This window comes from Zeus faber (genome assembly GCF_960531495.2).
Source record: "Zeus faber genome assembly, chromosome: 1".
Lineage (NCBI taxonomy): Eukaryota > Metazoa > Chordata > Actinopteri > Zeiformes > Zeidae > Zeus > Zeus faber.
The window spans coordinates 17,368,679-17,381,019 of record NC_137193.1 but is presented as its reverse complement, the minus strand read 5'-3'; the positions used below and the strand labels follow the sequence as shown (position 1 = coordinate 17,381,019).

General features: G+C 44.6%; 1 protein-coding gene across 1 annotated transcript in view; it reads right to left on the bottom strand.

The window, feature by feature from the left end:
- Window positions 1–12,341, bottom strand: part of lrp8 (low density lipoprotein receptor-related protein 8, apolipoprotein e receptor) — a gene marked incomplete at both ends in the record, with an annotated part of 180,598 nt that overhangs the window by 70,440 nt on the left and 97,817 nt on the right. The window contains one exon of the mRNA XM_080010925.1: window positions 2,798–2,926. Coding sequence (XP_079867051.1) covers window positions 2,798–2,926 — 129 coding nt within the window. The remainder of the gene's footprint in view (window positions 1–2,797; window positions 2,927–12,341) is intronic.

Below are 12,341 nucleotides of genomic sequence, written 5' to 3'. Positions count from 1 at the left end.
CCTAAAAGTACATTTGCCCTGCTTTCCGCAGCAGTTCCGAAATCGCTCTCCTTCCATCATCCCCGCCCGGATACTTTTCAGCAAATGCATTGTGTATGTTCTGGAAATGTCTTTCAATATGAACCTTTTTTGTTTGCCAATTTCTCGCCGCCTATCAACATAGCGGTAAGCCAGCGGTGTTGGCGGTGAAAGCAAACAAATCGGTCCGCGCACTTTTCAATTCTTTATTTTCCTCCGAGACATTTCTTTTTGGGGATTTGTAACGCATAGCTACTGTATTGCCCGCAAATGAGTTCCGAATATGAGGAGAGCTCGTTCCTGGAGAGTAAGTGCTGCTGCAATCCAGTATCTACTCCCAGCGGTCTGCTTTCCCATTGGCTGGAACGTCTGCACGTGCGCCAATAAGGGGACGAATACTCGATTTTGATTGGTTGCTCGACAGGAGGACCCGCCTCGTCACGTTCCTGTGGCGTGCTTACAAAGCAGCTGCATTCCATCAAAGCTGGAACTCGGAAAACTTAAACCTACTGATGCACAATTTAGTTCACTGAAATGTTTATTTTTTTTTTATAGGCTATGCTTTTTTACAGGCTACACATTTTTACAGTTGAAGAATGTAAGAATCACTTTGGGCCTAAAACAATGATACGTTTCAATTAAAATGTTGAAAAATTACCATTATTCATTTCCATATAATTTTTTGTCAAAGCCACAGGGAGCCACACGGGAGGGGCTAAAGAGCCACATGTGGCTCGGGAGCCGCAGGTTGCCGACCCCTGGTATAGGACAACATGGACAAACGTTACGGTGGCTCAGTGGTTGCAATTCGATGCTCACAGACAAGGATGTATGGACAGTGGATACATGTCACAAACACAGCCTCAAAAATGACCACAGACTGGAATCAGAGCCTCTGTGATGCAGCCTCAACAAAAACTACACATTGTGAACTTCACAAAGCTGCAACGTGTGGCAAGGAAACCATTCAGAAACTGATTGTATCGAGGGAATGAACTGACCCCTGAGCAGTGGAAAAGGTAATGTGGTCTGATGAGTCTTCTTTCAACCGAGACAGGTTTACTGTATGTTTGGGGAAAAACCAAGTCCCACCATGTTCCCCCACCATGTTTAAGAGTGGCCAACAGTTGTTGGTTGAAAGCATCAACCAACAACCAACCAACAAAATCTGTTGGCCACTCTTAAACATCATGGGGGATCCATCATGGTATAGCCAATGGTACAGCCAACAACATATAGGAGTCATTAGTCATTGGGTCCAATAATTACTCTGCATGGTCCTACAATGGCCAAGGGCTATGAGGCCATTTTACAAGACCAGGTGCACCCTGTGGTGCAAATTGTTCCCTTACGATGTTTCCCTATTCCAGGATGCCAATGCCCTCCCACACACTTCAGATTACTAGACGACTCGCTCTACCTCCTGAGCTACTGCCACACTAAAGATTATAATGGGAAGTTCTGGAGCTAAGAAAGTGTACAGCAGAATTCTAACCTCCGTCATCCTTCAAAGATCGGCTTCTCCTCTTGAAGAATGGTGCAATATCCACTACACTCAGTTCCGGATTGTACGACACCATTGCAAGAAGAATTGCATCCATTCTGAAGGCAAAACGTAGACCTTCTTGTTATTAGCTCCTTGATATTAGTATATTGCTCTGTGATTCTGTTATTTTATCCGCCCTCTGTAAGTAGTCATTGGTTCCATTAATAATTAACTACTTAATTTCAATTCATTAACAATATGTAGTTCTGGTCCAGCATGTACGAGACCTACGATACTGTAATTCACTGTGTATGAGTGTGTCTTTGGAAAGTCGTTCAGTAGAGCGACAGTTTGTGGGTTTGTGTAACTGTGTCTTGTGCAGGTTACTAGGGGCATGACTGTGCTGTTTCCTTGCATAGGAATATTGTACATCACACCTTAAAAGATAGTTTTCCCCACAACAAAAATAAGGCTGTCCCACTTCTCCCACTCTGCAAAGACTAGGTAGCTTTTTTTCACCCATCCCTTTTCTGACTCAACAGGCACCAGAAACTGATCAAGGATCATGCTTTTGGGTTGGGAAATCAGATCGATTCTGATGATGTTCTGTAGCAAAACCATAAACTGAAGAAGAAAAAAATAACAAAATGAAAACTTTTGCTTGTGCAGCTAAACATAGCCAGCCAGCTTCATCTTGGACCAGATCTTGGCTGAATCTCATAATGTGTTTCTGTGACAATCCCAAGGACAGGAAGTGAACCTCTCGCCCACAGCCAATGGTGTAACGATGGCCTATTTCCAGATTCATTTCACTGCTTTATTTCCACCACGGATCCCTCAAGCCATCTAGGAAAAGAAAAACAGCTGTTTTCATAAATAAAGTTTCCAATCTGTTTTAACATTTCACTTTTATTTCTTCACTACCTCAAAAGCTGTTGTGGTGTTTTGGGAAAGGTTTTGGGTTATTTCCCTTCCCTCTGCCTCCATCATAAAATCACAAAGCCACTTTCCCTCAAGAGGGTTCCTTCGTCTTTCTGGTGTTTCTACTCCATCTGCTTTGAAAAAAGTTGAATAACAAGCAACATATTCTACCAGTTGATACCTGACAATGCTGTTTTGTTTAAACTTTTCTTTTTTGGGGGGTGGGGGCAACACAGAGTACGGGTGGTGTGTGAAAGGGGAGATAACGGCATGGAGTGCTACAATCTCAAAAGCGCATTAACTATTCTTTCTTCCCCTCTATCACCTCCCGCCACTTCCCCCCCCCCCCATCCCTCGGGGAGGGCGACTCACCAGCGGCGCACTGGTCTTCGTCCGCCCCATTCTCGCAGTCCTTCTGGCCGTCGCATCGCCACGACAACGACAGGCACTTGCTGGTCGTCCCACCGCAGTCAAACTTCTCCGGCGGGCAGGTCTGACGGCCTGGTGATGGGGTGAAGAGTGGAGGGGTGTCGGGGAAAGACGTAAGAAAGAGGGATGTGGTAGAAACGGGAGGGGAGATATTCAAGAGCAACGGTGTAGGGAATAAGGGAAGCAGGGGGTTGGAGTTGAAAGAGGGGTGGTGGGGTGAGAGTGGGAGAAAAAAGAGGCAGAGAAAGGGGAATGACAAGGAAGAGACAGTCAGTCAATGAAGCAGTTTGATAACTCAGTTATCTTGTTGCTGGCATCGATTCTCCCTCAAAGGCCCGCAATTACACCAGACACACAGAGGAAGACGCACACACACACACACACACACACACACACACACACACACACACACACACACACACACACACACACACACACACACACACACACACACACACACACACACACACACACACACACACACACAGAACTGGATGTAAGCTTAAGCGTTAACATTACTGCGATAACATGGAATAAGGACTGAAATACACAGTACAGTAGTAGAAACAAATAAATTCAATCATTTATTTTCAAAACTATTTGTAGCCACATTGCATGCACCTCATGTTTTGCTTTTTTCCAGGAACACGAGTGAAAAACAATGACAATCTAAGGCTTACATACCCACACCCACACACACACACACACACACACACACAAACACCGGAAACACACACAAACACACACACACACACACACACACACCGGACACACTGGGGAATCTGATGTGCAGACGTCCATTAGTGCTGAGGATTCTGTTGCTGTATGTAGCGCCCGCAGGCTGTGTGTGTGTGTGTGTGTGTGTGTGTGTGTGTGTGTCAAGAAAAACCACAGTGGTACAAAACATCGCATGTGTTGGACCACAGTCACTTCCTTCTGCGAAACACAACACTCACATATGCACATGCACACACACACACACACACACACCCACCCACCACCGGGGACAATATTACCCAAGATTACATTACAGCGCTGTGTCAAACTCGACTCAATCAATTATACAGTACATATTTGACCACCAGCACTGCTGCTTGGCAACCAGCCCAAGTGTGTATGTGTGTGTATGTGTGTGTACGTGTGTGCGTGTGTGTGTGTATGTGTGTGTGTGTGCATATGTGAGTGCGCGTATGTTACAACCGCAGATCAATAGTACCTTAGGGATTCGCTCATTTCGCTTATTTTTTTTCTTGCTCCTTTTTCATTTCATTTTTAGCACTCCGGCATAAATCACGGCCATTTCCGAAGCTGCCCCCATCCTGTCAGGGGGCCTCGCTGGATGTGGTTGCCTGTTGTGGGGGCGAGTAAACCTTGGTGGCCAGGTTTTACTTTTGAAAAACCAAAAAACAAACACAGCTTTTTTAATTTGTCTATTTTGTCCTGGGGGTTTTGGCTCGTGATGGTGAGATTACTCTGCTGCCTTTAATAGACCTCTCCCCTCCTACCCTCCATCCAGCCACTCAACCAGGCTCCATCTTTTGGTTAATTGTCTCTCTCTCTCTCCCCCCCTCTCTCCCTCTCTCCCTCTCTCTCTCTCCCTCCCTCCCCCTCCCTCCCTTTCTTTCTATTTTCTGTGAGAGTTTCAGTCTCACGTGAGTCGATTTCCAATGGGCTCCCACCTTCAATGAGTTTTCTCCGGGCCTTTAAAAATCATAGAGAACGGGGCCCTCGCTTACTGTAAATCCCCTTCAGAGCCAGAGTGTTAGCACCGCATCAGCACAATCTGGATCTCACTGCGCCAGAGACGGAATGTGCTTTTCCCGGTCAATGCAATGATGCGCGTCTGCATCCAGATGGCAGGTGTGTGTGGGTGTGTGCTTGTGTTTCTGTGCTGCGAGAAGGTGGATTTGCCGTCTGATAGTGCGGCAGATCTGCTATTACTTTAATATGATTTTAAACATGAGCGCATGGGCCCTGTGTGAGTTGGTTTTTGATGCATGCGTGCGATACCCAGCCAACAGAACTTTGACTTATTACCACCACTATGGCAGCTCCCCTTCTCTGCATGTCAGTATGAATCTGAATGTACCGTATGTCTGGGCGCAGGAGAAGCTGCCCCGCTGCTCCAGTGCGCCAAGAGACTGAGTGACAGTTAGGCTAAAAGGACCTAATTGGTCTGACTGGCCATTTGGGACATTGTAGTGGGGAGGAATCATGGATCGTATGGAGATGTCTTGGACAGAAACGCATATAGTGTCTCCATAACCAAAATAACGCCCGTAGAGGACTATGATCAAATAATGCCAAGGTGGTCAAAAGCTTTGTGCTCCCTCCATGCGAACACTTCTACGTCCTGTTTTCCCATGTGACCCCATTCAGTAGTGAAAACCGGGATCACATTCCTCAAAATCAAATGCTTCCAAATGGGGATTTCCAAAATGAGAAATGGAACAACAGAGCAAAGTCTACTCTGTTCATAACGGGTAACGATGGCAGTAAATTAACAGGACATTGCTTGTGAATGATGAAACACGCAACGCTCAGTGAGGATTCCAATGATTTGACGAAGCCTGCAAAGTCCATCCAAGCTTTTCGGGTGGACATCAAACAAATCATTTCAGTACATCCAAAGACTCATTTTACTAACTACGATAAAAAATGTAACTCCAGAATGATTCTCATTAGTGGTCGAACGATATGGCAATTTTTCAACAGCTGATGACGATATTTAGAGATCAGGGCAGATGGCTGATATGTAATGAACTGGACAAACTTTAGCTCGTCTTTTATTATCACACACGCACACACACACACACACACACACACACACACACACACACCCCAACACATGCATTATGTGCAGCTACGGCCGACACACACACACGCAGATGGAGGGTGTGAAATGTATTTTCTGAATTTTTTCCATCAAGGCTTGTCCTTCCTCCAGGATGCAGGCCAGGAGCGGTGGGCAGCTCACAGTACAGCACCAACTTCAACATTTATCGCTGGTCAGAATATTTGTTGTGCATGTTTTTCATGGGGTTGCTTATGATGTTATATGGAGGAAACCCTGTGTGAGCACGGGGAGAACATGCAAACTCCAGAAATGCCCCCAATCAGGAGATAACCTCTGGAGTGCGTGGCCAACAGCGCCCCAGGCGGGAATCGAACCCAGGACCTCGTTGTTGTGAGGCAGCATTGCGATGCATTGTGCCACTGTTATATGAACATGTATTTAACACTAACGTTATTGTCTGCATTGTCTCTGCAGTTCACTTATTTAAAAAAAATAATGTGTCAGATAAATAAATGTCTACAGATAAACAAAAAACGAAAGTTGAAAAAATGTATGAATGAAAAATAAATATGAAATAATTATAAATGATAAAGAAACAAAATAATAATAAACTGCATCATACAGTATTAACATCTGGTCGGGAAATTGAGACAGGCTTCCCGTTACAGAAGTACGGGATTTATTAAGTATTTATTAAGTATTTACACAAAACAAAATTAATTCCCATAGCAACGGAAAGCAAGGGGAGACGGTGTGATGCGGCATGGGACAGACTGGAATGCACGCATGGCACATCGCTGTCTGGAGGAGGAAAAAAACAACTCCATTCCAATTCTCTGAGTTGGGTTTACGTTTTGCCTAAAGGGCAAAGTATTTCCAAACAGCACTCCTGCTGTTTTCTTTCAAAACCGGTCAACGAGGTTCTGCACCATAACAAACCGGAGCGAATGAGACTAGTGACCAGAAGAAGACGGGGGCGATGTGGCCGCTGCAGCGGTGTGTGTGACTCGTTGCTGGAGTGAAGAGAGAGCGAGGAAGCAACTGCTGCCGGTATATCGATAGTGTGGAAAATAAATATTGAATTTGTATCGGAAAAAAAACAATATTTTTGCACTCGTCACTAGTCTGCAGACATTTATTGTTTATCGACCTCGTGAGTGCTGACATCAGCTGATGCCAATTGTCTCGTGGTGGCCGACCGATTAATCGGTCGACCACCAGTCCTCGTATTTGCAGCATTGCAATGTGCTTATGGTCCTCCATATCTAAACGTGTGAGCCCTCCTCATCTTACTCACTGTGTGAATTAGATGGCCATTGAGGCATCGTAGAATATCCGAAACATCCACACATTTCGGATTTTTAAGTCCCCTGAGACTGGGCACATCGTCAGGCAGACGAATAAGGATGCTTTACAATTGAAAACAGCTTGTATTTTGTACTTGTAATTTACCCGGCGGATCATTGTATTTTGCCTTTGATTTTATTAGTTGTTCACCAGCACCAAAACGATGACTATACAGTCTCTTTCAGACTTTACTTTAAGTCTGTACTTTACTCTGTAGCGAGTTAGATAGCAGTCCCCCCCCCCTCTGTCCTCCCTCGGGAAGTGTTGGCAGGTTTGATGACGGGATAATCGGCGATATGTAGGAGACTTTGGCAGAAATCTTGCAGACATCCGGGGCCAAGAGCGATATTTGAGCCGCTACCCTTCAACTACCAGGTCAAAGAGAGGAAAACAGAAACACTTCAAAGTTTGCATCTCTAGAGAGTGCACGACATTCAACACAAGCAACACAGACTATTGGATGGATCACGGCGAGTCCTCTTCTCGGCTAGAAGGACCGAGGTTCACAGCAAAATTCACACTCCAGACCTTACTCTGTCTGAATAATTCATGAACCTCCAGGGGAAAAGGAGTTAAGCACCAGCCAGTTAGCAGCAGGCTGGCTTTGTCGCTGCCAGAGCTACCAGTAAAAAACCCGGGAATTGATGCGGAGCTGATAATTGGTCAGTTCTAAGAGAATGCGCTGCGGACGAGGCAGAAGCTAAATGGAAAGAACGTGTTCTCTGTGAATTGAGGTAAATCTAGCAACGCAGGTAGCCATTTTGTGCAGTAAAACACAAGCTGCTCCCCGTAACCATGGCGATAAGTGGCACACGGCCCTCCAGGCTTCATTAGATAGGGGGCCTTGTGCTCTCGTTGTTCACGCTATTCATTTCACACTGAACCTTGGTTTGCAGTAATCTGCACCTCCGCAGGTGAGGCTTTCTGCCCAGCGTGACTCCCTATTAACGAGGGGCGAGGGTTGGCGAACAGATGCATTCTGGGAGGCTTTGCTCTACCTTTAAAGGATGGGATCAAACACGAGAGACACAGAAACTCATCTACTTGGCCAGGATGTCTGGAGGTCATCGCCAGCATTGAGCTAGAATCAATATACATGCACGTACACATAACATCCACATAATCTACTCCATACCAGGGTTATTGTGCCTTTTTTCTTTTGTTTTGAGTTTTATATAATTTCCAATCCTCATTTGAAATTCAGTGTAGTTTTGTATGGTTTTCAATGTGGTTTTGTTTTTTTTGATTATTTTACAAATAGAGATATTTGTATATCAATTTATACTGTATATCGAATATCCAATTTCAGTTTCATGAATAAATTCAATGTGTTTGAGGGACACATTGAATGATAAGGGGCTGGATTTTCTTTGTGTGCGATCTTTGGAGAGGACTGAACAGTGAAAAGATCCTCGGAACGGTCAAAAGGAGGAAGGTACTTCGCCTGACTGGACGTGAGAGAGCAGGAACTAATTGGATTCATTGAATCGTTAAAGGAGGTCAATCCCACCGCAAAATTATATTGAGCAAAATTATGGAAAACATTTAAAATCAGATACATTTTTAAGTTCTCTGAGAATCTGAGAAATCTGAGCATCACAACGGGTATAACATTGTGTTGACGTCTCCTGAGTGTGTCTATTTGTTGAGAAGTACCAAGTAGGGTGGAGCGGCTGAGGGGTCTCATATGCTAATGAAATGACGATTAACGATTCCTAATTTTCCCTCCACAATGAGGGAGGAGAGGGGTGTGTTACAGCGCGGACTCCAGCTCCTCCTTCAGCGTTTTTGCCAGGCATCAACGCAAGCCTTCCAAACCATTGATTTGCATGGCTAATCACCCCGCAGGCAAATGCGAAGGCAATTTATTCATTAGGTACAACAGCTAGAGACTCTCACACGTCTTTAAGTTCCTGTCTGTCATGCTCTGACACAACATCATAACAATGGTAGGTGGGCGGGTGGGGGGACAGGCTCTCTGATTTATGGCTACATGACGAATCTGTGGCGGTGGTGGTAGGGGTTACATAAGAGTTATGCTTCTCCGACACGGATGGATCGAGGCGCAGGAATTCAAAAGTGCTCAAGGTATTATTGTGGCTCAGATGGCGCCGGCGCTCATTGACAATGCATCCCACGTTCACACCTATTATGCACAGCAGCTAGAAAACCTGTCTCGGCCATTATGAATTCCCAGATTGCTGTGCATTCCAATGGGCCATTAATGTACTCACAGGCCTCCAGCAGTATCCTCCTGTACACCGAGGTTTGTGGTATTCACAGTGGAAAGTGTAAATTAATGTCGAGGCACCTGTACTACAGACTTAGCACTTTGACGACGTAATAACTGAATAATAACTAATAACTGCCGGATTGGATTAGTCTTTGTAAAAGCACCGAAAACAGGGAGTTATGGAAAATTAATCAATTGTGAGAACGCTCAATTTGGTCCAACGAAGATTGCCAGCGACCAATCTTCAATCTTCAACCAGGAAACCTTATTTTCCTGAAGGCCGTGAGGCTAGGCGGGCGAAAAACAAGTAACGAAGGGTTTAGATGCGTCCTCTTTATGCTTTATCAGATCATCAATTAGGTCTCAAATAATAGGCGGTCCATAACTGGACGATGGCCTGTGAAATAGTGTGATTAAATTGAGATTTTCCGCCTGGAGGGCGTATCATAAACGTTCACGTCTACATACTAAAGTTGTTAAGTTTTATCGCAGGGCCAGTCCGCGTCATAAAAACGCGGCAACGGCCTCGTCTCAGTCAGTACGAAACCATGGCCCGAGATTTCCTGTTGGGTCAGTTTGCGGTTACGATGACCACTTAGACCCTTGGATTTAATAACCTGATATAAAGTTGGTTAGCAGTCGAATACTTCCCTTTTTGGCTTCTAAAGGCCTCAGATGGCCTCAGCTCCATATTAAGAGACTTCCACAAGTCAGACTAGATCATCATATCTTGACACGATCTGAACAAAAAATCTGACCTTGTCGATTTCACGTTGGGGCGTTGGGTAACTCTGGTTGTCGCTGGTTTCTTCCAGCATACAATATCACAATAGAGAGCATAATATATGACTCATCTTCAATGACTTCTGATTCCCGATTCCCCATATCTATTAGATTTGGTCTATGTCGGGCACATTTTGTGCACAGTATTCAGGGGAGACTAATGAGGTGATGAAACATTTTTATGCCGACTTACAAATACCTGCTGGCGCATGAGAAAATTTACAAATAGTTGAGGGAAAGAGAAAAGGGAGGACAATACAGAAAGGGATAGAGAAGGCAAAGGAAGAAAGAAGAGAGAGAACAAGGACAAAAAGGAGGCAGACGGGGAGCGAGAGGCGGGGGGAGGAGGGGAGGTCAGAGGAGGGTCAGAGAATGGAGAGTATCAATTAGGGGGGCCGGCCGGGTCAAAGACCATTAGAGGAAAGGTACTGTGAGCAAACTGAGACAAAATAGTCAGATAGGGAAAAAAGGGAAATAAAAAGATACACAATGGGTTGGAGACGGAGCAATTTAGGCTGCCTGTCACCTCGGGGCTGACTAACAGACACACAGAGGGGTACATGCGTACATGATTCATGGTTGAGTCGGACATACACACTGACGATTTGTCATACTTCTAACACACTGACCCACAGAGCTCTGGGCAAGGAGTCCACTTGCATCTCGTAGCTCTATGATGATCTAATGCGTTTTCCCCACTGACGGTCAGGAAGCGTGCACGTGCACGCATGCGTGCCGATGCAGGCGAGAAACTATACAGGTCAACAGGCTCACAGGCTGCATAAAATTGAACGAAATGCTCTCCTTGGCGCAACCCCGTGCGCAGAAACAGAAAATGCACCAAGAGCGGTGTGGGCTATGAATCCGAAGTCATGCCACAGTCCGTTCTGACACGGAGCCAGGGTTGGAGCTTTGTGTTGGCTGAGGCGTTTTGGAAGCGGTAGCCCGCCATGAATACATTCTGCCGATTTCAAAACCCGCAATTACCTCCAAATAGGTTGAAGGCTTGTAGTGAGTGCTCTGCTAATCTCTTTGGAGAATTGCGCCGCATGAAGTATGAATGAAATGCTTTTCTTTCAGACCAGATGTAACCATTAGAAAGAATAAGAATAGATGTGAGAAGACAAAAGACAAGAGTCCAGGGACCCCCAGGAAAGATAGCATATACATCAATGATTCATCCCAGAGCACGGACATACGAGTCAGCTAATTACCCGCCTTGTTAGCACTTTGCAAGTCTGATGGTCGATCAGGTTGGGTTATATCGCCATGGCGACAATAAACCTCCCTCCAAGTGGCGGTGTTATTTTGAAAGATTAGGTTCACAAATGCTATATGTGTGCGTGTGAGTTCTGGAAATGTACGCACCCTGGATTCATATTTCACCGACAGACATTTTGAAATCTATTCACCTCCTTGGACAGCGTCTGGAGGGTCTGCTTTATATATTTTTTCACCTCTCCATCATTGTGGTTTATTTTTTCTTGTTCTGCCCATTCAAATAAAGATAAAAAGGAAATCTACGCAATTTTTTTTTTGTTTCACATTTGAGTTAATCAAATTGTCAGACAAACGCTGCGCTCTGGGAAGTTTAAGGAAGTAAGCCAGCCCTTCATTGTCTGAACTTCTATTCGATGGTATCCAAGTAAATCCTCCAAATCTCGATTTGCAAATTAAGCTGTAGCGAAGTCGACCCATTCAGAGGAAACCATTTATGTTGTTTTCTCAAAAACAAGGCTATAGTTTAATATGCTTGAATTTTCACGCACACAATGAAGAGACATCCAGACATTCTACCCCAGTATGCTGTGTGAATGTTTTGGCAATATCGTACCTGTATGTCAGAATAAAAATAAGAATAAAGGAATAATTCTCCTTCTTCTTCCCCAAATCCGTGCAAATCAAAGAATAATTTAGGCTGAATGTTGATAGATACATATATATACGTCTTAATTTGTTTTGATTTTGCTTTTCTTGAGTGTTTAAAATGCATTATTTAAAAGGAAACTTGTATTGCATAAAGTGAATTTATGTTGAAAGATAATCTCTCTCAGTGATGCCAACAACCATATAGGCCCCTGTGTAATGTGTGTTTCGGTGCACAAGCATGTTTACGTGTGTGTGTGTGTGTGTGTGTCTGTGTGCGGTGGGGGGGTGTATCTGGGTATCCCCACATTATCATTTTCAGACTGGTGGTGCATGGCATTTCATGATCGCTGAATAAAGATTCACTTGAATAAATAAATGTTTAAAAAAATATGTCAAACGCCTGGAGGTGGCGTAGCGTTTAATAATTATTTCCAGTGATTTGATATTTCATTTGTCCC